Here is a 25184-nt window from a genome sequence, read left to right on the forward strand (position 1 = left end):
CCCCATCACGAGAATCTCTGAACAGATATTCCTCAACGGCAGGAGGGCTATAAAGAGCTGGACAAGAATTCCTACTTCTTGATATGCCCTCACTGTTCAGGGGGGCAGATACACTGTACTTAGAACAGGAAGAAGCCAGGGAACTTCCAGGGACCTTCAGTACAGCCTGTAGGACCTGAGAGCTACTGAAGAAGATGTTATGAGAGTGACAGAAAGGCTTGGATGTGAAGCAGAAAACTGCGAAGGGGGGCTCTGAGACCACAGTAGGCAGAGCAGGCTTCAGGGTCTTGAGAATTACAGGAGCCAAAGGGACAAGGGCAAAGGCAGGACCAGAGAAGTGAGGCCTGAGGAAAGAGCGTGCCCCTCACCAGGCGGTGTGGGGCCAGGCTGGCCAGGGGCGCCCCCTCTGGAGCTGGAGCCCCAGCAAGGCCAGGACTCCCCTGGGCTGGAGCCCCTCCCATCTCAGGCAGAGCTGGAGCAGAAAAGCAACAGGACTGCTCCCTAGTGGTTACAAAGGGCACATCACTGAGGAGGGGACAGGCCTGCCGGGTGATAGACTGGCTTTCTCCTCCCAGCTCCCCGGCTTTTAAAAACAAAGCCTCCTCTCCATACTTTTCTTCAGACCCACTGGCAGGGCAGGGTCTTTCCCAGCAAAGTCAGCCAGAGGGCACCAGACACATTTGCTTACAATCTGCATACAGTGATTTCCAGTCGGAGCCCTCTAGACTTGCATAACTTTTCAACTGTTCCATCTATTCTCTTTCCTTGGAGCCCATTTTGGGGAACTTTCCTTTCCTTTCTCTGAAACCCCAGACTCCAGGCTGCCCCCTCCACACTCACTTTGCCCTGCCTTTCTCTCCTTTTGGTTTCAACCTGTTGCTTTCAAGAGACAGCCACAGAGGGAAGGGGAAGATGGCAGTGTGTGTGCCCACATTAGGGGGATCAGTTGGTACCAACAGCAGATAAACTCTAAACAGATAAGATTTCTTTTCTAAGGCAGTGGAAGAACATGGGCTAAGGATTTATGCAGACTCAGGTTCAGTCCTGGCTGCCCCCACTCACCAGCTGTGCAACCTTGGTAAGTTACTTATCCAGTCTGTTTCCTCACCTGGAAACTCCCTGGGCCTCACTTTCGAGTGCTCACACAGAAGAAGGGTTCAGAATTGGCTTCGTGTGCTTTGCTGAGCCTGGGCCTCTCCAGTGCATCTGTAGGATCACACAGTTGCATACACTGCTGTCCTTACCCGGCTTTAGTGAAGACCAGTGCAGGTAACATGTGAAAAGTGCCCATACTGGTGTCCATCAGGTCAGTTCCTTTCCTTCTCTCTGGCTCTCCCTGCACTGTCCCCCATCCCACCCCACCTCTCCCCGAAGAGCTGGGCAAGGTGTGTGCAGCTAGGCCGATGCTTTCCTTCGGCCTTGCCCCTTCTTGACCTGGCCTCTTCCTCTCATCTCTGCCCTTTAAATGAGGGCAGATTCTTTGGTGAGTAGGATTTCAATCTAGTCTGCCCAGCAGCAGTGTTCATTTCTCACAGGCCCTCTTGACTGCTGGGTCTAGATACACCCCATTATCCCAAACCAGAGACTGGAAGCTCTGCCCAGGTTCACACTTGGATCAAAACTCTTATGGCTTCTCCCTGTATTAAAATGATCACTGCCTCTGTCTCTAAAGCTCACCTATATTTAAAAAGAAAACAACAAAAAAAAAAGGTATTCCTATTCCTCCATTTTAATTCTACCTATCTCTTTTAGATCTATCCCTGGCACCCCAACATTTAGGGAGTTCTTACTTTGTGCAAGAGAAGTTTTGTCCAAAAGAGAGAAAATAAGAAAGGCAGGGATTGAGGCAGGCAGGGAAAGGAATATCAGAGAGTGAAGAAAGGGACAGCCAAGGCAGAGAAGAGGAGGGAGGGAAAAGGGAGGGAGAGGTAGGGAAGGGGCAGGGAGTTGGGTCTTGATCTGCACAGGTAAATACTGCAATCCGAGTCTCCTCAAGACCTCACAGCTTTGGCATCATATTGGGCAGGGGCCTGTCCCCTTTGAGAAGGATGGAGCAAGGAGGTTATCTCTTAAACTTCGCAAGATGTTGAAGGTGGGCAGAAGGGAACTGGGTGGGGTGTGAGGAGAAAGGAGAGGCTGAGAAGCTGAGGGAGGGAGGGAGGAGACCGGGCTAAAAGGGAAGCTACAGATTAAAACCACAAGCGGAGAGGGACATCCATGCACATTTGTGTCACTTTCCTGAGATGTGCCGCAGCATGCGGCTGCTGGAGTTGAGGATGTCCCAGAGAGAACAGGAGCCTCTTGCCAATGTGTCTCCCTCAGTGATGCTGCAAGTGTTAGGACAGCAGTGAGGAGCTGTGTGATCTTCAGGTGCACTGGAGAGATCCAGGTTTAGATAACCGCACCAAGTCAGCTCTGAACTCTTCTGTATCAGCACTCCACAGTGCGAGAATAGGGGGCTGTACCCTTGAATTCAGATTCCGGATCCTGTCTGATCCTGGCATGGGGGACCTCTGTGGAAGATCTTTGATCTCCCTGAGCTTGAAAAGAATTACATGCAATTCTTCTAGAATTATTTGGAAGGATACCATTGTAAGTGGCTGTGTATACAAAATCCTTCTCGTTCTTTGATTCTGCATGAATCCTTGTGATGGTAATGTCTATTTAAATACTGCTAAAACAACAACAAATAATAATACCTTTAAATGTTTATCACGTGTCAGGCACTGTGCTGAGCCCTCTGGAAGCATCGCATCACCTAATCCGCCACTACAATCTGATAAAATAGATACAGCTAGTCATTCCCACTTACAAACATGGCAGCAGACTTAAATGGGTTATGTAATTTTCAAGGCCTCTTACTTGGAAAATAAGAGTCGAGACTGGCCTCAGGTAGCCTGACTCCAGCACCCTGCTCTCAAGTTAATTTGTAAGCTTCTAAGCTTGGGCTGGTAAGTCTTTTGAATGAGATCTTTGAGTCTGAGTGTGCTGCTCTGCCCTTGTGTGTGTTGCATTGAGCATAGTGCTGTCACGCGCTTCCTTGAGCTTGTCATGGCATTCTCCTGGTTGTTACAGTAAGATGGGCCACAACAGGCTGCAGGTTTGTGCACCTCCGGGAAGTGCCATTCACACTGCTGTCTGCACGGGGGCCCCGGCCATTCTGGGTGCATGTCTCTGTCTGGCTACTGGAGGTGAAATGGAGATAGCTACCACAGATTTGTGATAAATTCTGAAAGTCTACACATGTGTATTCATAACAGTATATGAACTTCAGGAAAAAAAAAAAGAAAAACAGTATGGTATTGTCTGGAATCAAATTCTAGTTCTGTTCCCTATGATGTAAATGTCCTCAGGGTGGGTTGCTTAAAGCTTGTTTCTTCATAAATAGAATGGGAAATAGTTCCTTATAGAGTTGTGCCCATTGAGATGATCATTATTGAGACTGGCACTTTGTATGTGATCAATAAATGGGAACCATAATTGCTCATCCACCTATCTAATTCCCTGAGTTGGGGTGTGTGTGTGTTTACTGCTTTCTGATCTTATGTGTGGCTGAGGGTCTGGCTATAGCCCTGTCCGGGCACCTCTTCGGGGTTAGCGCAGGGGCTCCCCAGGCTCTCGGTTACCCCCCTCCCCCCTCCCCGGGGCCCTGGGTTTCCCGTTCAAAGGTGGGGGTGTCCTGTCCGGGTGTGCTGCCGCGTGCCTGTTTGCGCGCGGTGGCCCGGCTGGCGCGGGCGTGTTTGGGGTGGTGGTAATTACTGGGATGGCCCAGCCCTAATGAGTGTGATCTCGTTACACTCTCACCGCCTCTAATGGAGCTAACCTCATTTCACAGCCATTAGAGATGGAGATGAGGCCCCGCCCCCAGCCCCGCCAGCTGCAGCTCCCACAGCCCCGGCCACGTTCTTCCCCTCCGGCTCGCCATTTCCCCTTGCCACCGCTCCTCTCCCTCCCGGGCCTCTGCTCCTCCTTCCAGGCGTCCCTTTCCCTTTCCCCATTGTTCTTTCCCTTCCCATCTTTCCGCGCTTCTCTGCCCTGCCCTCCTCGCCTCCGTTCCTGGCTTCCTTTACCCCTCCCTCTGCTCCGCCGGTCTGTCTGTCCGCTGCGTCTCCATCTCCCGTCCCCTTCTCCGCTCCCCTCCCCCGCCCTGCCCGCTGCTGGCCCTCCCCTCCCCCACGGTGCCCCGTCTGGCCAAAGGACAAATCTCAAGGGGAAACCAGCAAAGACAAACAAGGAGCAGTGACTTCATTATCGTCGTTAATTTGCCACTTCAGTTCCTCCCACAAGGGTCAAAGCCGGCACGGCTTGAACTCAGGACTGAGGCGGAGGCCGAGCCGGCCGCCTGCCTTCTCCGCCTTACGCCTCTCCCACGGCCACTCGGCCTCCCCTCCTCTCGGCCTTCATTTCTCTGCAGGGGGTCAGGCTCCGGGTTTTTCTCTTCCGTTTCTCAGTCCTCGCAGCCTCAGCCTACCGCCCTCCTTCCTTTTTCATTTAAATTGTGGCCTTCCCTCCGGCTCTCCCGGCTCCAGGTCACATGGTTTTTATACCGTTCTGGTCCTGTTCTGCCGGTTTCCCCTTTTCCCACTCTTCCCTGCCCTGCCTCCCCTGCCTCCCTGTCTAGGCCTTCCTCAGCCTTCCCTTTTCCTAACCTCAAGCACACTCCTGTCCCTAAAGCACTGGGATTTATCTCTAGGTTTGAAGACCACATAGCCTGGTGACGCTGGGGATGGGAGGAAGGAGGCGGCTGTGGTACAAGCAAGAAAAGTGATAGAGAAGGTGGAAATGGCTGGATTGAAAGGAAGACAACTGTGATGGGGGATGACAGGCACCTGAATCAAGGCAAGCAGCAGAAGCCAGACTCAGAGACTCACGACACACTGGGTCCCAGAGAAACCACCTTACCAAGACCAGAGAAAGAGGATGGGCCAGAGGGCTTTGGGGTGGGGGGTGGGAGGGTGTCACTGACAACACGGGGAATGAAAAATCTGAGGAAAAATGGTGTTCGCCCCATCAGTTCCTCAGGGAAACACAGTCTAACACTCCCCTCCCACCCTCTGCCCTCCTCCACTGAGAAGCCAAAAGACTGACAATTGACTCTTGACCTTTAGCCCAATCCCAGTCCCAAAGGGAGAAACTGAAGGTAGTTGGCTGTGACTGGAGGAGGCACTGGCGGAAATGTCTACACATGAAGTAAACATTTCTTCACCCACCCCTGCCCTTCCAACTGTGCACTTCAAAACGCTACACAGGACCAGACATTGCATATGAATGCCCTCTTCTCTCTGCAGAAACCACGTGCTACTTATGCCTTCTAATTGCTCAGGCCCCAGTGCCAGCACTGTTCCAGTGGGTGGCCCTGCTGTGATTCCCAACCTGGACCCTTGGCTTCAGCGTAATCACATAATCACGTATTCCTGCCCCAATACAGAGGCAGCTCCTATTCTCTCATTTGACTTTGAAAGAGATATTTTGAGGGGATGCCATGCTGTCTTGGGAGGGATTAGGAAAAGGTGTCTTCTTCCAAGTATGTACAGCTTGGTGACAGGAGAACAGGTGGATCTCGGCCCTGTCAACCCCTTAGCTGGGTACCCGAGACAGCTGGACACAGAGGCCCTGGTCTGCACATGTGCCTATTAGAGGGGAGCAGTGAGAGCCAATGGGATTACCTCAGGGTGCTGAACAGCACCTCTAAATCCTTCACGCTATCTCACTGGCCTAGGGTGGAGAAGGGGTGAGCAGGCAGTCCCCTGGAGCTTTCCACAGAGAGGCAAGGGGCTCTGGAAAAGTGAGTGGTGGGATGACTGAGAAGCCAGAGAAGAAAGATGGAAAAATCAATGAAATGAGTTTCTAACGGTGAGGTAAAGGACCGCCGTGTCGACAGCCTGTCGCCTGCTGCAAAATATGAGCTGCCCAAGTCCATGGCAGCGGCTGACAGTGCATCCAGCCGCCACCGTCCTCGCTGAAGGCCCCCGCCCGCCAGACCCTTCTCCAGCTGCCCTGGCCATTCTTATTCTAGACAGACTCTCCCTCAGGGCTCCCAGCTTGCGACCTCTCTTCCAGGGCTTCTTTCCTGGATTCCTTTGATCCATTCAGGGCATTTTTGACTCTTCACCATAGGCACAGGTTAAGTTATAATTCCTGATTGGGTGCATCCTTTCCCGCTACGGCTTCTGTGTTTAGCAGCCTGCTCACAGATCTCAGTGTTGTGATGAGCTGTGCATCTCCTGCCATCTCCTGTTTTACTCTAAACCTCTAGACTCCAACAAGGCAATGCATAGTCAGACGTCAAGGCCATCCTTCACAGGGCTTCTTACATCTAAGTCTGTGCCTCTTTCTGCCTTTTGGCCCACTTGGCCAATGCTGACTTCCCTGTAATTGCCTAGATTTGGACACGATTTTGGGTCTGTGTTGATTTATGAATTCTGTGGCTGGCATGTTTGTGCGCATGCATGCGTATGTATTTATGTATTTACATATGGCAGATTCCATTGTAGTCTCATGACTGGGAATGGGGTGGGGTAAGGATGCTACTTCCAATTCAAATCTCCAACTCTGTCTTTAGAAACAACTCTTAACCTTTCTGGAAACCACCTCCTTTCTCTAGCCTCCTCCATATCTTCCTCTTGGGCTCCTAAGACTGTTCATTCATGTTTTCTCCCATGATCTCTGCGGGCTCCCCAGATCAGCCCCTAGAATCAGCCCTGGATGCCTCTGAGTGTGCCCCTCACCCAGTGTCTCCTCTGTCCGCCTCAGGTTTCACAAGCACTTCTGGTAACTGCCCTCCAGTCCTTTCCTCCAGTGTCTGCTTTTTCAACTCACCCATTTATGCAGACTTAGACCTGAGAGCTGGGCTGAAAGGAAGGTGGGCTCCTCTTCCTTAGCCTCCTTTTATTTATTCACCGTCTTGATCAATAGATATTAAGCATCCCCTGTGTGACAGACATTGTGCTAGGTGCTAGAAAACAATCAGAAACCAGACACAGGCAGTGCCTGCTCATGTCATCATCAGGACTAACCCTGGGTCTCTCACTGACAGCTTCTCTCAGAGTCCCCCACCCCCCTTTTACCTTCACAGCCAAGTTCCATTCAAGATCCTTCCTTTTTCTGTATTCCTGCTTCACACAGCTCTCACAGGGCTCCTATCCCCTCTAATCTGCATTTCCAGCTTCGTGTCCATTCCTAAACCCAAAGCCCAAAGCGAGCTTCATCTTACATTTTTAGTAACTCTCCTTCCTGCTTACAAAGCCCTTCTTTCACATTCTGTAACTGCCAGTTTCCACGCTCTTCCTTCTTTGCCTGTTTTTCAGTCCTACCATCCCGTCCTCAATGCCCCTGTCTCCTGAGATCCTTTCCTCTTGCTCCTGTAGGCTCTAGTGAACCTCAGGTGTCCACAAACAAGATTTCATTTAGAGCTAAGAATAGCTGCAGGGAGGCAAGGTCAAGCTACCAACCTAGGAATCCTACAGATTTGACTCTGGCCCTGGCCAATATGTGTACAGCTCCTCAGCAAAGCCGCAAGTTGTTCCTCTGTGGGTCTTAAGGTAACACCCGCTGCTCTGACATCATGGAGGGAGGAACCCTGTCAGGTTGCCAAGGCAACATCAGCAATTTATGACATCAGAGGCTGTAGGTCTTTGGTGCTCAGGGGCTAGAAAGATTCCAGTTCCTATCAGTTAAAGTAAATGGGAATTTCTAGTTTTTTTTAATCTCTTTGCTCACGTTGCCCTGGCTTGGGAATGAAATGCAGAGGCCTCCAGTAGGTTAGTGAGGGATTTGGCCAACGGAATGAGCCAAATCTCTCCTCTTCACCAGATATCTCTGTGTTTCCTCTCCTCTCCTTTGGCACCTCTCTCTTTTGGGGATTTGCCCAATGGTATTTCTGCTCTTTTTTCCAAATTGCCCCTCCTGCGGCGCTCTCTTTGCATCCATCATGCTGTGTCCTCACACCAGAGGCATTTGTTTCCTTTGATACCTCATCCTCTCCTCTTCCCCTACCAAGCTCTGTGCAGCTCTGATCTGCTTCAGCAATCCTCTTTTTGCCTTCCATTCCCCTTCTTTGTACCATGCTCTTTTCCCACCTCACCTTATTCTTCAGTTCCTCCCTTCCCCCATCTTAACACTTTATTCATTTCATATTGCTTTTTCTGTTGACCTTCCTCTTGAGAAATAGTCTATCCTTTCTCTCCCTGTCACCTTCTGTATCATTATTAACTCATATTTTGTCTCACTCTCCCAATTTTTCATGAATCACCCTTTGATTCCTCCCCTGCCCCCATTCTACATGAATTTTCTTCTCTTCCTTTGCGTGTTCCTCACATCATGCATTTCTCTACCCTGTGCATATCTATCTCCTCTTCCTTTCTGTCGCTGTCCACCTCTGAAATCATCCATCTTCTGCCCATATCTACCTCCTCCTCTTCAAGCCCCTGAAGTCTGGAAAAACAATGAGGAGCTTAAAACAAGGTAAACTCTCCCACTGTTTATCCACCTTTCCCATTCTTTAGGCTGAATGAACCTGGCCCTTTGCATAAGATAGCTTCTGTCACATGGATGAAAACTGCCTCCTGAAGAAGCACAATGAATCCAAATATGATAAGATCAATGACCCAGGAAGGAGACAAATTAGAAAGTAGAGAAAAAGCCACCAGGGTCTAGAATGAACTGAAGGACAAGAGGCAACCAAGCAGGGTGGAGCTCTGAGTCCCAGAGAATGTCCCCTTACAAAATCAAACTTGACAGTGAATGAAACATAATGGCTCTGACTGATGAAGGGGTTATATGCCCCTGGAAGCCCATTAAATTGATTTCTTGGCCTGTTTATGTGCCTTCACAAACCATACTCCCCAACTCTCCCAGCCTCTTTGCTCCCTGGTATCTTCTGCTGCTGCAGTTAAAATGCTCAGTGAGAGGGTAAGAAATACAAGAAACTTAGGGTGACCAAAGAGAAAAGGGAGGAAGGAGGAAGAGGGCAGATTACAGGAACAAAGGTGAAGAATAGGCAAAGGAGATCATGGGAGATGCGGATTGGGAAAAAAGGGGGTGACACAAACAGGGAAATGAAAAAAATATATAATGGTAAAGGGAGGAAAATCGAGTCAGTGATGAAGAGATATGTGGTGGGAAGCTCCTGGAGAGGCAGGGGACACGCAGGAGACCAGCGGTGAGGTCCTGATGGGGGATACAGGCACACAGCAAAGGGGACAGTTAACAATGCTGGGAAGTTCCAAAGTTCCCGGGGTGAAAGTGGAAGACAGGCCGTCCTGGCTATGCGGAAAGGGCACTTGAATCCTTGGGGGAGATACACCTATCCCTCCACTCTTCCAGGCCCCTCGCCAGTGACTACCACAATCATCAATCATGACTGATAAGCAAACTCCAAGGCAGCCTGAAAAGGCCAGAGATATCCATTCAGACCCTGAAGGTAAGGGCATGGAGTCCTAGATGGGTAGACCAGTTAGGCAGCCAAGGTGTGACACATAGTGACAAGAACACACAGCGAGAGGATCGCCCGGATAGGAAGTCACATCCGGAGACAGTGACACACAGACAGACCCAGACCCAGAGGTGGATGGGTGGGGAGAATCAATGAGAATGGCAAAATCCAGACGTAGGGACACATGGAGAGAGATCTGCAGGGCAACAGGCCCAGCATGGTCAAGGGCTCAACGACAGAGCTATTCAGAGAGAGGGACAGACAAGAGCAGATGGAGAGTTGGGGGGCCAGGAGAGGCACACTTCACCTTGAAAAGGAGCCTCCCCTCACCTACTAGTCGCACCTTTCAAAAACCAAAAAGCAACAAACAACTCAACTTCAGACAAAACCTAAAAATCGAAGATTAAGGGTGTCCACCTCCCCTCCCACCCTCCCACCCGTGGCGAGCTCGCCCATCCGTCAGCCCGCCTGCTAGCCGCCGTTCCTCGCCCGTCCTGAGGCCGGCGGGGGGCCGCCGAGACCCAGGCCCCTCCAGACTGACAGCTCCGAGCCCCCCCAGTCACCCGGCCTCCTCTTCCCTCCGGGATCCCCGCTCCCCGAGCTGCTCGGCGCGACCCGTCTAGCCTCTCGTTACCCTCCGCCCGTCCGGCAGGCTCCTAGTCCAGCTTCGATGCCTTTCGGTTCCCCGCCTCTGCCTCCACCCCGGCCTCTCTTCGCCCTCTCGTAGGCCCGCTCCTTCCCTCCCACAACCCTGTCCCTCCTTCTCCTCAGGCTCTCGGTCCGTCCGTCTGTCCGTCTGGGTCCCCTCCCCCAGTCCCCTTCGGTCCCTCTCCGTGCCCTCCAGCGGCAGTCTCCGAGCGCCTCCTCTCCCCTCCGTCTCAAGCTTCCGAAGAGCAAGGAAGGGAAGACGAGAGAGGAAAAAAAAAAAAAAAAACCAACCAACCCAGCAGCATCGGAAATCGATGCACTTACACCTCAGCTGGAAGCAGGGACGGGAGTCGAACCGCGGCCGCCGAGCAGCGCGAGGCGGGGAGGGGAGGGGGTGGCTCTTGGAAGGGACTTCTCCGATGTGTTGATTCCTTTTTTTCCCCTCCTCCTCCCTCCCTCCAGCGCTCACTCCGGGGCGTCGGGGACGGAGATGGAAAAAATAAATAAATAAATTCACGGCGGTGAGGGAAGTGAAGGAAAATAATCAATGCTATTTGGCTGCGGCTGAAGTGTTTTCCCGGCTTCGTGAGGGGGTTTCCATTGATTCACCCTGGGCACTCGCTCGCTCCCTGCCTCCTCCTCCTTCTCGCCCTCCTCCTCCTCCTCCTCCTCCTCCTCCTCGCCCTCACTCCTCCGCCTCATTCAGTGGCTGGAGCCGAGGCGTCCCACACAATGGAATAATCAATACCCAGGCGCCCGGGGCGGCCCCACTGAGCAGGTGCAGCGGCCCGCCCGCCGCGGAGTACGCCGGGAGTTGTAGTCCGGCTGCCCCCCGCCCCCGCCCCCGCCCGCCCGCCCTAGAAGCTCGGTGTCTGCCGGCTTCACTGGACTGGAGGCGGGACCTGTGACAGGCGGGCTGCGGTGCCGGCCACCTGCTTGACTGTGGCGCCAGGTCCAAGCCGGTGCCTGCAAAGAGCATTTTAAACACTTTCCCGAGTTCACCTCCTCTTTATTCTGTCTACAGAAATATACATATGTTTTGTTATTATTACTATTTTTTTTTAAAAAATCAGCTCTAGAGCAAGCCATGGCTTCTACGAGCTTTCTAGAACCACCAGAGACCTCTCTCTCTCTTTTTTTTTTTCTCACTTTCACTCCCTTCTTCTTGCCTTATTAATTCCCCTCCCTTCCAGTTGGGCACTATAGAACCTTGTCTGCCGCAGCAATTGCTCTGAGTCACCAGAGCTTCTGTCTCCTTCACGAGGTCACACAGTCTCCAGAGTTGGGTGCGGGTGGGGTGGGGAGAGGGGCTGGTTTCAGTTTATCAGCTCACATAAACTGTTATATTCTAATAACTGCTGAAACTTACTGAGTGCTTAGGGACAGTACCAAGCACTTTTACATATATTAACTTATCTAATCTCCACAATTAGTCTCATTTTACAGTTAGGAAGGCCTGCATGTGCGCTCAGTCCTGTCTGATTCTTAGAGACTCCATGGACTGTAGCCCACCAGGCTCCTCTGTCCATGGGATTTTCCAGGCAAGAATACTGGAGTGGGTTGCCATTTCCTCCTTCACGGGATCTTTCCAACCCAGGGATTGAACCTGTGTCTCTTGTGTCTCCTGCATCAGCAGGCAGATTCTTTCCCACTGGCACCAGAAACCAGGGCACAATTAACTTGCCCAAGGTCACATGGCCAGTAAATGACCCATCCAGGATTCAAATCCTGATGCTCAGACTCCAGAGCCCATACTAGCTACTACAGCTTACTTCTATTAATAGAAAAAAAAAATTAAAAAATCCTAGAGTTCAAAGGAAAAAAGGAGGAGAAAGAAACTAATATTTTGAATCTCTATGATGTGACAGTTTGTCACTGAATCCTCACTTATCTGTGAGGCAGTCCACATTTTACTAAAGACAAAACATAGATTTCAGGAGGTGGAGTAGCTTTCCCAACACCAAACACCAATAAAGTGATGATGGGAGATGACTCCAGGTCTGACTGCCTTCGGAGTCTAATCTTTCTTTCTCCTTAAACTGATGCCTCTGCCCTACTGGATTTGGACCCTATAACTCAAGGAAGAGATTAAGTCTTCTTCCTTTGGGCAACAAAACTTAAAAGCAAAGGACAGATGAAAAGCAGCCAGTGAAAGGAGTTAGGGGCTGGGGTTCCTCTCTTCCCTGCACACTGGTTCCTGTCATCGGGTCAGGGGGGAGGTGCAGATAAACATTCAAAACATGCCAGGTTCAAGATGCCATGTCTGTAAACCAGTGTCCTCTCCACTGTACCTCCCATGGGTCTTGTGTTTCCAAAAACATACCGGGGAAAGGATAAGTGTAAAAGGACCTACCCCTTCTCACTCATAATAGGAGGGAAGCCAGGAGTTGACAAGAACCACTGTTTCTCAGCAAGCTACCTTACCCAAAAACCAGACATACAGTAGATGCCTCCAGGTAATCATAATCCTGGGAGGGAGTAAGGAGAAGCAGCCTTCTCCATTTTGTCTCCCAAAGCAGTCAAAGGGCCATTCTCATGTCTTCCTATATTTTAAATGAATGCAAGTATTTCTCCTGTTCCTGACAGAGCCTGCACAGGGGCCACAGGAAACAAACTCCTCAGTTTGGCATGCAAAGCCGTTTCCAATCTGCTCAGCGGTATTTCCAGCTTCCTCTCTTTTCCCTTAAACACTGGCCAGGTGCTCTCCATTTCTGGGTCTTTGTTCATGCTGTTTCTCTGTCTCCAGTCGTTGAAATCCCATCATGTCTTTAGTTTTCATCCAAAATATCATTTCCTCCTCTTACAGAAAGTCGTTGGGGGAGGGGGCTTCCCTAGTGACCTAGTAGTTAGAATTCTGGCTTTCACTACGGGAGGCTGGTGTTCAATTCCTGGCAGGGAACTGAGATCCCTCAAGCTGCACACACACAAAAACAAGTCTCCCATCCACCGTTATCCTGAACATTCTTGGGGATGTTTTAACTCCCCTTTAAAACTCCAGAGTCTAGAGTAACTACACTGGTCTTAACTATCTTTCTTCTTCCCCCCAGCTCATTGCCATTGGCCTGCATTTAATGGGCCACCACAGTAGTCAATAAAGTATATGCTGGACAGGGTCTGAGTGAGTGGCTTGTATTCCAGGCCCATCTGCCAACGAAGTGACAGCGTTGAAGGCGGGAATGGGGGTCTGAGTTCCTTTTCCATCCGACTTAACTTTAGATAGACTCCCACAGGCGTCAATCGCAGCTTTCCTGTCACCATAGCGACGAGTGGGGCAAGAAAGCAAAGTTTCCCTTCGGAACTACACCTCCCATCATGCACGCGGGCTCCAGGGTGCCGGGCTCAGCCTGCGGCCTGAGACCCAGGCCGCCCCTCGGGAGCTGGGAGGGGTCTGGAATGAGAAGCAGAGCCGAGGGGGCCACCCTCGCTTTTGGCCCACCGCGGAGGTTGCGGCCCCTCATAACTTAGCAGGCTTCTCGGCGCAAGCCTGCCCTCGGCATAGCTACATCGGGCCTAATATGGCCGCTTGTGCCGGGACCTCCCCCGTGCGCAGAGAACCGGGCCGAGGTCCGGAGCCAGGGACTGCTTCCGGCATTCCTCGCGGGCGTGGCGTGGGCTTCCGTCCCCTTACTCCTGGTCCCGCGAGAGGGAGACTCTAGGCCTTTCAGGTGAGACCCGAGGCTCCGCGGGTCGGTGCTCTTGGGGGATCGGGCGGGGTCATCCCCGGCAGTGAGTAGCCGTACTCCCTGGGTAGCATGTGTTGAGCGAGGGGCGTTGAAAGGACACCCGCTACACGGCTTGCTTTCTAGAGAGCCCCTAGGATTTTCCAGGGAATCCTTTGGATTTAGGACATCAGCAGCAGAAGGGATCTGACTGGAGACCTGTGCCTGTTGCTGAGCCTTAATAAACATCAGAGAGAGACAGGGCCATCCACCACAGAAGCGAGGCGGAAGGACTCCCGACAGACAGCCCTGCGGCGCTGTGTGCCCCTCACAAGTTCTTCCGGGGGGAGGGATCTCCTGGAGCTCAGCAGGGTTTGTTGATTGACTGATTGCAGGTAGCATGGCCCGGGGCCTGATTGAAGTGGAGCGAAAGTTCGTTCCGGGGCCCGGCACAGAGGAGCGGCTGCAGGAGTTGGGGGGTACCCTGGAACATCGAGTCACTTTCCGAGACAGCTACTATGACACCCCTGAGCTGAGCCTCATGCGAGCTGATTACTGGCTGCGACAGCGAGAAGGCAGTGGATGGGAGCTCAAATGTCCCGGAGCGGCAAGTGTCTCAGGACCCCATACTGAGTACACGGAACTCACAGCTGAGCCTTCAATCGTGGTCCAGCTCTGTGAGGTGCTGGGGGCTGGGGTCCCCGGGGCTGGGGTCCCCGGGGCTGGGGGCGTGGCTGCCCTGCTGGGCCCCCTGGGGCTGCAGTTAGTAGCTAGTTTTGTGACTAAGCGCAGTGCCTGGAAACTGGTGCTGTCCGGAGCCGACGGAGAGCAGCGGCTGCTCAGGGTGGACCTGGATACAGCTGACTTTGGCTACGCTGTGGGTGAGGTAGAGGCACTGGTGCAGAAGGAGACTGAAGTCCCAGCTGCCCTGGAGAAGATCCACCACCTCAGCAGCCTGCTTGGTGAGGGAGACAGGCCCTTTTATACTTCCTTTGTTCCTCTTCTGAGTGTACCCACTGGGCCAATTATCGGGGACCGTCTCGAGGCTATTTCTTTAAGAGGACTTATTTAACAGTTTTCTAGAGGACCCAGTTTGCTCAGGGCTCTATCAAATCCGGTTTCTTCTTTTGCAGTAGCTGTCTAACCTGCAATGAATCCTTCCATGTGTCTCTAATCCTTCCCAGCCATTGGCTCATGTCATTCTCATACCTCTAGCCACTCCAGGTGTCCTTTGATTCCATTTGTCAGTTCTCTTCTTCAATCTTTCCATCCATCCTTTCTCCCCCCAACTCCTGTCCTCTGATTTTTATAATGAAATCCTCATTTGTCCTACTGGCTTGAGTAAAAGTCAAGAGTGTTGTTCCCATGTGACAAGACAGCAGGGCAAACGTTAGCAGGTTAGTTCTTCTGTTCCCAGGCTTAGCTCCCCTGTACACAGTTCATCCATGCAAATACAGGGTTGTACATCTCATGGGGCCTTACCGCCCTGGAATGTTGTTCTTGCCTCCTCAGCAAACCTACACTGAGTTCCCCGACATCGGCCCAGCATGCTGCCAGGCACTAACAATTAGACACTGGCTAATTGTGGCTCCACACCACAGAGGCTAGAATTCTCTGCAAATCCCACCTCATTCATGGCTGTAGCCGCTCCTCCTTTCTACACCCCTTGGTTTCTCTCTGTGTGTGCATCTCTGCATGGGCTTCATTACCAAGCTAATGAGCTCTGGCCTGCCTGGAGAGGCTTTAATCTTGATTGGGGGGCAGGAGCAGTAACTGAAATGAGTTGCTACTGAGGCACCCTGTCTTCCTGGCGCCTGAGGGCCCTTCACCACGTCTCCTTGCCAGAGGAGAGGCTCGTGCTTGGCTTCCTAGGCCCACTTCTGCTTCAAGTGGCCCACTTTGGCCCTGCTTCCCCAGGCCAATCAGGGAGCAGGCTGGTGGGTTAGACAAGCTGGTTGGACGGCGTTCAGGATCCCAGTGCTGCCTTGGAAACAAGTTTGGGGTCCAGCTGCGTGGGCAGGGAGAGGCAAAGTATTTGCAGCGTCTGGTTCTCTGCTCATTCTCCTTTTGCCTGTAGGTGTGCTGGCCCAGGAGAGGGCACCTGCCAAGCTGATTGTGTACCTGCAGCGCTTCCGGCCCCAGGACTATCAGCGCCTGCTAGAAGTGTACGGGTCCAAAGTGAAGCCTTAGGGGACTGGAGATCCGGACAGGACACGGGGCTAGGGTGTCACTTCGCCGATGCAGAAGAGAGCTCTGGGGCTGAGGAGCTTCACTCCTGGGCTCACCGTGCCTCTTCCCTTCTGGCTCCCCTTCCCACAGAGACTCCTCTCGCTCCGGCTTTGTCTGTTCCTTCACCCTACCCTCCGCTATCCTTCCTGGAGCCTTCCCTGGCTGCCTCCTCTCCCTCATCCGTCAGATGCAATCTGTGGGCCGCCCCTCTCCCCTGGCCGCTAAGCAGCCTCCATTGATTTCCGCTCGTGTTTATAGGATTTCCACTTAGCCGTGATCAGTAGTTAAGCACAGGAAAATCCCTTGCCACCCCCCTCCCTTGGTCGATGCCATTGATTCTGCCAGCGGCTCCTAAACTGCCTTACAGCTGAGTTAGAGAGGAGGGGAGGCAGCAGGGATTTCCCTGCCCCGGGCTACAGGGAACAGCAGCAGCTTGGGGAAGCCAGTGAGGATTCCTGTGAGAGATCTAGAACTTCTGGTTTGTGCCCTGCTCTGACCTAGAGGGTAAGGTGCCTCCTATGGAAGTTCAGGGGCTCATCTGCTCCCCAGCCAGAAAGGGGGTGGAAGGAAAACAACCTTCCTTTGCTGAAATCAGTTCCAAAGGCTTAGGGCAAGATACCTACTTCCTGTGTAAGAAGGCTCTTCCCTGGCTGTTATTCACATACGCTTTCTACCTCAAATATGGCTTTGCTCCCTTGGGCTTTATTGGGCTTTCATCATTTGTGGGGTTCCCCCCACCCGAGTTTCTGCAGCAGCAAGCACAGGACCAGAGTGCCACCTGCTGGTCACCCTCAGATATGGCTCCAAGTAGCTGGGGCTCCCGATCTGGGGACACGGGAGGATTTCAGGTTCTGAGTGGAGGCTGAGTTACTGCCATGTCTCCACAGGCAAGTTGTTCACCTCAAAAATTTCCTGTACCGACTGGCCAAAGTGGTCGTAGGTGAGGCGCAACTTCAGCCGCAAGGGGGCCTAGGAATAGGAGAGCGAAGACCAGGGTAAGCACAGATGACTCCTCCCTGCCCTAGGTCTCAGCCTCGAGGGGCTCCTGGAGCTCACCTTGTTAGGATTGAGGATTCTGAGCAGCTGGGTCATCGGAAGGCCACCCTGGGCTGGAACAGTGTCTCCACTGGGGGCCTGTAGCTGCAGCTGGAAACTCTGAAGATAGGAGGTTGGACAGAGCACACAGTAAGGCTGGCTCAGGCAACCACTCCACACCCAATAGTTTTAAACCCTCTTCCCGCAACTCCCCAAGTGCCTGTCTCTGCAGTCCCTCCCTTCTCATCTCATCCTCCCGCCACCCCTACCACCTCCTCTCCTTAGTGGCTTTTTCTCCTGGAGTATCCAGGCTACCTCTGAGTCCTGGTCTTCTACAAACCTTGGGCACAGCCGCCTGGCAGATGAAGTGGGTGACGTCACCCCCTGAGGTGTTGGTGGCAGTGACAGTGATTAACAGCAAAGTAGGAGTTCCAGGGGGTCGAACAAAAGAAAGAGTCAGCTGAAGTCCTTCACGCTCAAATACTTTGAGATTTGGGATGGGAGCTACAGTAGGGAGAGAAAAGGGACTCGGTATATGGGCTGAAGACAACAGTTCATTCATTCATGCAAGAACAATTAAATGAGCACCCACTGGGTGCAGGGAACTGCTCCAGATGCTAATGACTGAGTGGACAAGAAGATGAGGTCCCCAGTGAAGCTCACAGCTTAGGGGAGAGAAACAATAAACAAGAAAACAATCACAGTCTGTAACTGGTGCTCTGAAGGAAATATCCTGTGGGGGGAACTAACTGAAGTAGGAGAGGGAGGGGAAGCATCTGACATTTTAGCTGAAGCTGAAGATGGAGAATGAGCCAGCTATTTTAATGTGCTGGGGAAAGAACATTCCATGTGAAAAGAATATGAACACCAAGGGTTTGAGGTGAGAGGGCCTGAGAGTTGAGAGGGGGCCAGTGGAGCGGGTAGTGGGAAAGCCTGTGAGGGGCAGGGAGGAAGCAGGACCCCAGGCCAGAATTAAGAAATCTGAACAAAGGGAAGACATTAGAGGGTGTCCAGGAGGGGACTGGTATGATCTAATGAATCCTTTTACTAAGATGGGGATGTGATGGGAGTACACAGCAGGGAAGAGGGAATCTGAATCTTGGTCCTCAGCTTAGAAGGAAGCACCTATTTCCACCACCCCTTCTTTAAGACATCTCCCCTTTGCTGAGGCTTACCAGAGGGTAGGGGAGCGCAGGGAAGGTCAAGGAGGTGTATCAAAGTGTCTCCTGGGGTAGGATCCAGAGGGGGATGGTGCTGGGCATTCTCAGAAGGGCCATCCAGGAGATCTAACAGATCCAAGAGCTTTGAGGCCTGGAGAGAGGGCAGAAGGGTCAGGGCTGGGTATGGAAGCTGGACCATGCTCTTCCCCCAGGGATCCCCCGGCCCCCTCACCTGGGTCTCCGTGGGGACAGGGGCTGCTTCTGAAAGCTGGGCTACTTCTTTGCTTTCCTTTGCCTCCTCATTGACCTGAGGGCCACCCCGCTCCACAAGAGGCATCTTTTCCAGGACAGCAGCCCTGAGAGGAAGAAGGCAGGTGTATCCCTCTGGGTATACCCTGGGTTTTTCACAAGAGATGTGTGGGAGGAGGGGAAAGAATAGGACAGTCCTGGGCTCATGGTGGGTCAGGAGTACCCCTCTGATTTCCTAAGATGGAACAGTCTTGCTGGCTTTCAGATGAACAAGGAGGGTGGGAAGCCCACTTAGTGTCCATGAACTGTGGGTGGGCACAGGTAAGGCTGAGACCCCTGCACCCAGAACGGGGCACTAGGGAGCGGACTGGGGGTTGGGTCCCACACTGTCAGCGGCGCACCTCAAGTGGTCGTACTTCCGGAAGAGGGCATTGTACTCCACCGCCCGCTGCTGCAGCTCCACGTCGTGGCAGCTCCCGTAGATGGACATCACCTGGCAGATGCGGCTGGGCCACAGGGTGGTCCGTGACTGGGACTGGCCACCTGCCCTGCCCTTCACCTCTAGGATGCGGCAGGGAAGGAAGAGGCCCCCCCAGAGCAGGGAGAGACCCACGATCCTTGGCTCAAAAGGAAGGACCTAAGGGCAGGGGGCTGGGGATGGAGGTGCAGGCCAGGAGGGAAACTCAGAAACTGGGGGGCACGGTGAAGGGTCATCTCACTGGAGGTACCAAGAAGAGGCTCTGTGGGAGGGGCCGGGACCCACTCTTACTTGTTGTCCCCATGGAGCCGGGTGCTGAGCTTCATGAGGGCCGTGAGGGCATATCCCCTCGTGGCCGGCAGGGACATATGAGACTGAAGCACCCTTTCCAGCAGTGTCAACACCACGTCTTCCTCCACCTTCCGGAGGGGGGGCGGACACAGAGAGTGACCCTGGGGCCGGCCCTGCCTCCCCTCACATGTCCCTCCTCCGTGTACCCCCAACGCAGGGCCCACCTGCAGGGGCTCAGTCTCCTCACAGGTCCCTTCCAGCAGGAGATCTCCGTATTCCCCGATGCACCAGGCTGCCACCTGCACCAGTGGTTGCTGTCGGGGATGAGAAACACGCTGGGCCGGCGTCTGGGTCCCTTCCTCACTTCCAGACCCCGTGACATCCCTTTAGGCAGTGCAGAGATAGCGGAGTTTGCAGGGGTGGGAAAGGGAAGGGCCTTGGCACAGGGAGCAGTTACGAGTTTTGTTAGTTTGGGGCTCTGTCCTGGCTCCTGGGCGTCCTCTGCCCTCTAGTGGCCAAGTATAGGAACTACATGGCCTACGACAGATCTCACAATCACACTAAGTGAAGTTAAGCCAGAGAAAGACAAACAGTATGATATCATTTTTGTGAGGAATCTAAAAGATAATCCAAATGAATCCATACACAAAACAGAAACACTCACAGAAATAGAAAACAAACATGGTTACCAAAGGGGGAAGGAATGGGAAGGATAAATTAGGAGTATGGAGATAAACAGATACGAACTACTATATATAAAATAAATATGCAAGTGTTTACTGTATAGCACAGGGAACTACATTCAATATCTTGTAATAATCTATAATGGAAAATAATCTTGGGACTTCCCTGTCAGTCCAGTCGTTAAGACTTTGCCTTCCAATGAAGAGGGTTATGTGTTTGATTCCTGGTTGGGGAGCTCAGATCCCACATACCTCTGGGCCAAAAAAACAAAAATATAAAACAGAAGTAATATTGTAACAAATTCAATAAAGACTTGAAAAAAATGCTCCACATTAGAAAAATAATAATCTTATAACTGGATCCCTTTGTTGTACACCTGAAACTAACACAGTATTAAAGCAATTGTTTCAGTTTTTTAAAAGTACCATAGGATAAAATTCAGAAAGAAATACCAAAAACAAAACAACCCCGCCCCCCCACCCCCAGGCCTAACCATAAGGGGTGCAGTGAGGATGAAGCGAGGGGGTCCTCCCTTGAGAAAGGGGTGGATGGTTTCTGCCTAGCCTACTAAAGTAATATGGAAAGCGGTATTGGCATATTGGTTATTGATTGGCACCTGTGAATTCACTCAGCATTCAAGGTAGTAATAAGAACTAATATACACAAAAAGAGCTTTTATCTATATCCCGTTTGATGAAGACAGCTCTGGGAGGTAGGCAGGGTAGAGTGCTGAGTAGACCCGGTATGAAGAAAGTTCAATGAGTCATCTGTGGTTGCCCAGACTAGATAACAGAAGCAGGACAGAAATCGAGGTGTTCTAACTATAAGCAGGGCTCTGTCCTTCAGTGACTCCTCTACTAAGCAGAAAGCTGTGAGGGTTAAAAAGAGAGAGAGACAGAGCTGTGACTCTAGGGGGAAAAACAGTTGGGAATCTGGTGTATGGACCAGGTGGCCCAGGAAGGGAGTAGAGGGGTGGGCAGCCCTGGGCCTGGTGGTGGGAGCAGTACCTGGGAGATGTCCTCAGCCAGGGCGCTGTAGAGGCGGCGCACGGAGTAGGCGTGAAGCTCCTGGGCGCCCCCAATCAGCTGGACCAGGTTGGCCACTGCCTCATCGCGCACATAGCTGCCTGCCTGGAGGGGTGAATGTGGCTGGGTCAGCGTGGTGAACCCTGCCCGCTCCCACCCAGCTCTCAGCCCAGCCGCTGCCTCACCGTCGTCAGCACACGGAGGATGGTATCTATGTGCCACCGCTTGGTTGGGGCAAACCTAGGGGACATCAAGGCTCTTCAGTCCTGGCGATGACCCTCCCTGGATGCCACCCTCTCTCTCTCCTGCGCACCCATCCCCTCACCTCTCTGCTGCCAGTAGGATGCCGGAGGCACAGTCGGCCCGTAGATCAGGGGGGCAGGACTCCAGAAAGCCCTGCAGCTCCTGGGTCATGGTCCGCACGTTGGAGCTGTTCACCAGGGCCAGGCTCAGTTCCAGGGCCCGCCTGGAGAAGAAACGTGTGTTTAGACAAGGTCTCCCAGGTCACCCCGTGACATTCCTTGGGGCCCCCCCTTCCCAGGCACCTGTCTCCTTAGTCCCCTTTCTCCAGCTGCCGAGCTGGCCCGGTGCTTGGGCCCTCTGCTCTTCGCTCTGGTTCCTCTGCCCTGCTTACCGGCTGAGGGAGGCGTCAGGTTCCCGTAGACATTCCACCACAGTGGGCCGGTGCCGCTGCACCGCGCTGTGATCAGACTGCACCAGCTTCAGCAAGGACGTCAGGGCCACATATCTGCTCAGAGCAGGAGGGGCCTTAGCATACCCTGGCCGGCAGCCCTCTCCCCACCCGTCCTGCCCTGGTATGGAAATGAGAGGCTGGTGAATCTGGAGATTCTGGAAGAAGGAGGGCAGAGGGTCAAGGGCCCAGTGGCCCAGCCCTGCCGGACACCTGGGCCTATTACCTAATGTTCCTGTCACTGTTGAGTAGGAAGCGGCCAAGGATGTTGACAGCTAGAACCTACGGGAGGCAGAGGCTGGGAATCAGGAAAGGAGCAGCCCGCTCATTCCGGAGTGGGGACCGTGTGGCACAGGGTGCCCGGGGAGGGGGAGGAGAAACCGGGGAACAGGACCTGTCTGCCCGGCTGAAGTGGGTGGGAGGGGCCCCGGGGAGAGGCCTCGGGGAAGGTACCCTCAGGCCCGCGGCAGAGCGGATGTCCATGATAGTCAACACCGTCTCAAACAGAACCGCGCTGCCCGCATTTCGGCTGGCGTCTGTGTTTGTGGCTACCTGCGTGGATGGGAGAGAAGCTCTAAGGGGCTCTGTCCTTTCCTCATGTCATCCCTCAAACAGCTGACAAAAGTCTATGCATCCCCTCCCCCACCCCCCACCCCCCAACTATGTGCCAGGGGCTACTGCACTGCAACAGACTGTGTCCCTGACCTCAGGAGAGGTCACAGTCCAGAAAGAAATGGAGACACGATCATGTGGCCACCGCATGGGGAGTGGTCATGGGAGGGACGCCCAGGCCAGTGGGATCACAGAGCAACACACCTAACCCAGGCCCCCAGCCCCACCTGGGCCAGCAAGTCATTCATGGTCTCACTGCTCTCCTCGTGGTTCCGGCCCAGAATCCGAAGCAGACGAAGTATCTGGACCTGAAATTGGGTTAAATAAAAGTTGGGAGTAAGGGGCTGAGGAGAGAAATCCAATGTTGAGAGCATTGTGAGGGGTCTAGCTGGTTCCCAACAGCTTCTTTGCGCTCTCCCCTCCCAACCTTCGCTGGTCCCTTGGGCCCTGGGAGGGTTCAGAGGTGAGTGAGGCCAGGAGATCTGGGGACAGTTTTTTTTGGGGAAAAAAAAAAAAGGTTGCCAAGTTGGATTTTCTAGTTTTCAGGCATTCCCCCTCCCCACATTGGACCTGGGATGACCTGATGCCTGCCACCCTCCTGCCCAAGTTACTGATGAACCAAAGTGTTGTCTGGGAGGGGACCACTGCCATGGGCTGCCTAAGCTTTTTGTTCCAGGGATACAGAAGGGAAGGATCGGCCCACCTGCAGGAATGGGTCGCTGACTCCAGATACGCTGTGTTCTGTGGAGCATCCTGTCATCACCAGAGTTCGGAGGGTATGCACCAGCTGGGGTACCACCTGGAGTGAGGGCAGAGCCTGACCTGGGCGTTCTTCCTAATCCTTTCTCCCTCCAGCCCCCTCCAACCCCACTGCCCTTCTCCTCCTGGTCCGGGGCCCACCCCTTCCCCAGCCCACCTTGCGAAAGTGCTTGAGGGCTGCAGGGCTTCGTTCGCAGAGCTCAGTGATCAGCGTGACGGTGCCCAGCAGGATGCCTGGGTCAGGGTGAGGGAGCGAATGGTGGGCAGGGCACAGGGGAGTCTACTGTGTGCGTGTCTGCATGCACGTGCTGCCCGTCACCGGGGAGCTCCTGTTCCTGTCCTAGGGCTCCCTTCTGCCCGCAGCCAGAGCAGAGGCAGCGGACGAGGAGCCCCGTGGCCTTACCATGGTGGCGTTCATGAAGCAGCTGGGCACAGGGTGGGAGGAAGATGTCAGAGAGTTCAGGGACCTTCCGGATCATGTGCACTGCAGTCAGAACAGCCTGCAGAGGTCTGGGGGGTCAGAAAGGGCGAGGGTCTGCCAGGATGGAATCCCCCACCTCTACCACGTGGCAGACAGGACAGCTTCTGTAGGAGCAAGAGCCTAGACCCTGCCGTCTCACCTTCTTGCGCACGTAGGCGCCGGGCTGCAAGAGCAGCTTCTCCACCTCCGGGGCCAAGTCCCGGCACATCTCAGCAGAGCCCATGGCGCTCAGCGTGCACAAGGCCAGGCCTTGGACAGCCTCAATCCCCTGGCTCAGGTCACTGCAGAGTTTGGGGAGGACAGTCAGCCGAGCCTCTGAGGAGTCCAGTCCTTCCCAGTACCTACAGCAGGCAAACCCCTGGGATTTCCCCGTTCCCCACTCTCCCATCTCCCTGATTCCAAGTGCTTCCCAGAACCCTCTCACTTCTTGATGCTGTTGGTAATGAGCAGGTGGGCATCCTGCCTCTCATCCAGTAGAAGCATGGCCCCCAGGTAGCCCACCCTCTTGTCTGTGAACCTGGGGGAGGCGATCAGTTTCAGGCACTCCATCTACAGGGAAGGGGGCAGACCACGAAGGGGTAGGGGTGAAACCGGAGGCACTTTTCTGTCTTCCTCCTTTACACGCGATTAACCTGTGGGGTCAGCGTACCCCAGGACCACCCCCTTCAACAATAGAGGTTTAGGAGATTCAGTTAGTTTCAAGGAAACAGAAGAGTGGGAGGAGAAGAGGAGGGGCCTTGAATGGCGCTGGCCAGAGAACGAGGGGTTTTCAGTCCATCTGATGACCAGTTGGGGTTGTAAAGGGCAAGATCTGCGGTACACACTGTGAGGACCCAGAAACTCCGCAGAATAAAGAAATCGAGAAACAAGCAAGTGAGGGGGGTGTTCGATACCGTGCCCCACCAGCTTCTCTCGTCAAACTCGGACGGGAGGCGTCCACGCCCAGTACCTGTCCAAAGTGGGCGGGGTAGCCTAACATGTGGGCGTAGAGCAGTTTGGCCAGCTGGCGGTGTCTGTGCAGAGGGTCCCCATCGCGGAAAGAGGCCCGGATGTGGGCGCACTCTTTCTGGATCACCTCCCGCTCCTGGGCCTGGGTCTTGGCCTCACGAATCTCCTGGATTAGTTCCTGAAGCTTCAGCGAGGACGCCACCATCCTGGCGGGCAGAGCCCGGAAACGGAGAGGGCCTTAACCCTCTGGCAGTAAGCATCCGGCCTTTTCTGCACAGGCTTGCAATAAACCAAATTGCTGAGGGCCTGGGTCCCAAGACACCCTAAAACTGATCCCTGTCCCCAAATCCCGCCCTGTCCTCGCCGCCTGAGACCTCCATTACGCATGCGTCCCCGCCCCACCCCGCACCCGTCCCTACAGAGCCTGCGCTGGAGCCCCGCCTATTTCGCCCCCAACGGCGGGTCTCCACCTGGCTTCCCATCCCTAGTTCAGTTATTCCCTTCCTTCTAGAGCCCGGCGCTGTTTCTTTCGCAGAGACCCCCGTCCCCTTCTCAGGCGGTGTCAGTTTCCCCCCACCAGGACGCCAGCCTCACCTGGCTTCAGTCTCAACTCCGCTCCTGTCCCCCCAGCGCTTCCTGGTCCTAGCCCCGAGGAGGGCTGGGGCTTGGTCTGGTCCTTCCCTCTCCCCGCCCCTATCGCGGGACCCCGCCCCTCCTGGACCGCCTTGCAGAGCAATCTTGAATCCTCTGACCTCAGGCCTTTCTGATTTGGAGTTTAAGGGAAGGATCTCTTTAACTACTT

The 25184-nt window shown here is 53.6% G+C and overlaps 3 protein-coding genes across 8 annotated transcripts in view; 1 reads left to right on the forward strand and 2 right to left on the reverse strand.

Annotated features, from left to right (window-relative positions):
* The window catches only part of ZFHX2 (zinc finger homeobox 2), a 30150-nt gene extending 19483 nt beyond the window's left edge, over nt 1-10667 (reverse strand). The window contains exon 1 of one of the 3 annotated variants that reach the window (XM_061157819.1): nt 10406-10667. The gene's annotated coding sequence lies outside the window, so the exon portion shown is untranslated. Of the gene's footprint in view, nt 1-4070; nt 4110-10067; nt 10114-10405 lie in introns of those variants that run through there. The other 2 variants (XM_061157823.1, XM_061157822.1) reach the window with 2 other exon arrangements.
* A 2732-nt stretch (nt 10668-13399) lies between these two features.
* On the forward strand, nt 13400-17715 carry THTPA (thiamine triphosphatase). Its single transcript, XM_061157830.1, has 3 exons — nt 13400-13746; nt 14136-14702; nt 15818-17715. The coding sequence occupies exons 2-3, from the start codon at nt 14141-14143 to the stop codon at nt 15928-15930; spliced, it is 675 nt and encodes a 224-aa protein (XP_061013813.1). The 5' UTR covers nt 13400-13746; nt 14136-14140; the 3' UTR covers nt 15931-17715.
* Nucleotides 16652-25064, reverse strand: AP1G2 (adaptor related protein complex 1 subunit gamma 2). 4 transcript variants are annotated; one of them, XM_061157826.1, is made up of 22 exons: nt 24977-25064; nt 24384-24588; nt 23859-23983; nt 23574-23715; nt 23357-23453; nt 23111-23187; nt 22898-22993; nt 22422-22502; nt 22036-22134; nt 21809-21864; nt 21526-21639; nt 21217-21357; nt 21077-21131; nt 20874-20996; nt 19407-19496; nt 19183-19310; nt 18815-18919; nt 18397-18520; nt 18180-18315; nt 17345-17508; nt 17026-17124; nt 16652-16938 (listed from the first exon to the last, which is right to left on the reverse strand). In XM_061157826.1, exons 2-22 carry the CDS (start codon nt 24585-24587, stop codon nt 16837-16839), a joined length of 2358 nt encoding a protein of 785 aa, XP_061013809.1. In that variant the 5' UTR covers nt 24588; nt 24977-25064; the 3' UTR covers nt 16652-16836. The 4 variants fall into 4 exon arrangements, with proteins under 4 accessions (XP_061013809.1, XP_061013810.1, XP_061013811.1 ...); XM_061157827.1 differs by lacking the exons at nt 23859-23983; nt 24384-24588; nt 24977-25064 and having other exon boundaries at nt 23357-23463; nt 23574-23835; XM_061157828.1 differs by lacking the exons at nt 23111-23187; nt 23859-23983; nt 24384-24588; nt 24977-25064 and having other exon boundaries at nt 23574-23834.
* Nucleotides 25065-25184: the final 120 nt, after the last annotated feature.

Source organism: Dama dama, chromosome 12, assembly GCF_033118175.1.
Source record: "Dama dama isolate Ldn47 chromosome 12, ASM3311817v1, whole genome shotgun sequence".
Classification (NCBI taxonomy): domain Eukaryota; kingdom Metazoa; phylum Chordata; class Mammalia; order Artiodactyla; family Cervidae; genus Dama; species Dama dama.

Coding starts and splice junctions, on each gene's coding strand:
- THTPA (XM_061157830.1), top strand. CDS start 14,141: ATGGCCCGGGGCCTGATTGAAGTGGAGCGAAAGTTCGTTCCGGGGCCC. Junction 14,703..15,817: donor CCACCTCAGCAGCCTGCTTG/GTGAGGGAGACA, acceptor TTTTGCCTGTAG/GTGTGCTGGCCCAGGAGAGG.
- AP1G2 (XM_061157826.1), bottom strand. CDS start 24,587: ATGGTGGCGTCCTCGCTGAAGCTTCAGGAACTAATCCAGGAGATTCGT. Junction 22,994..23,110: donor CCCTCAAGCACTTTCGCAAG/GTGGGCTGGGGA, acceptor CCCTCACTCCAG/GTGGTACCCCAGCTGGTGCA. Junction 21,640..21,808: donor AACAGTGACAGGAACATTAG/GTAATAGGCCCA, acceptor TGCTCTGAGCAG/ATATGTGGCCCTGACGTCCT.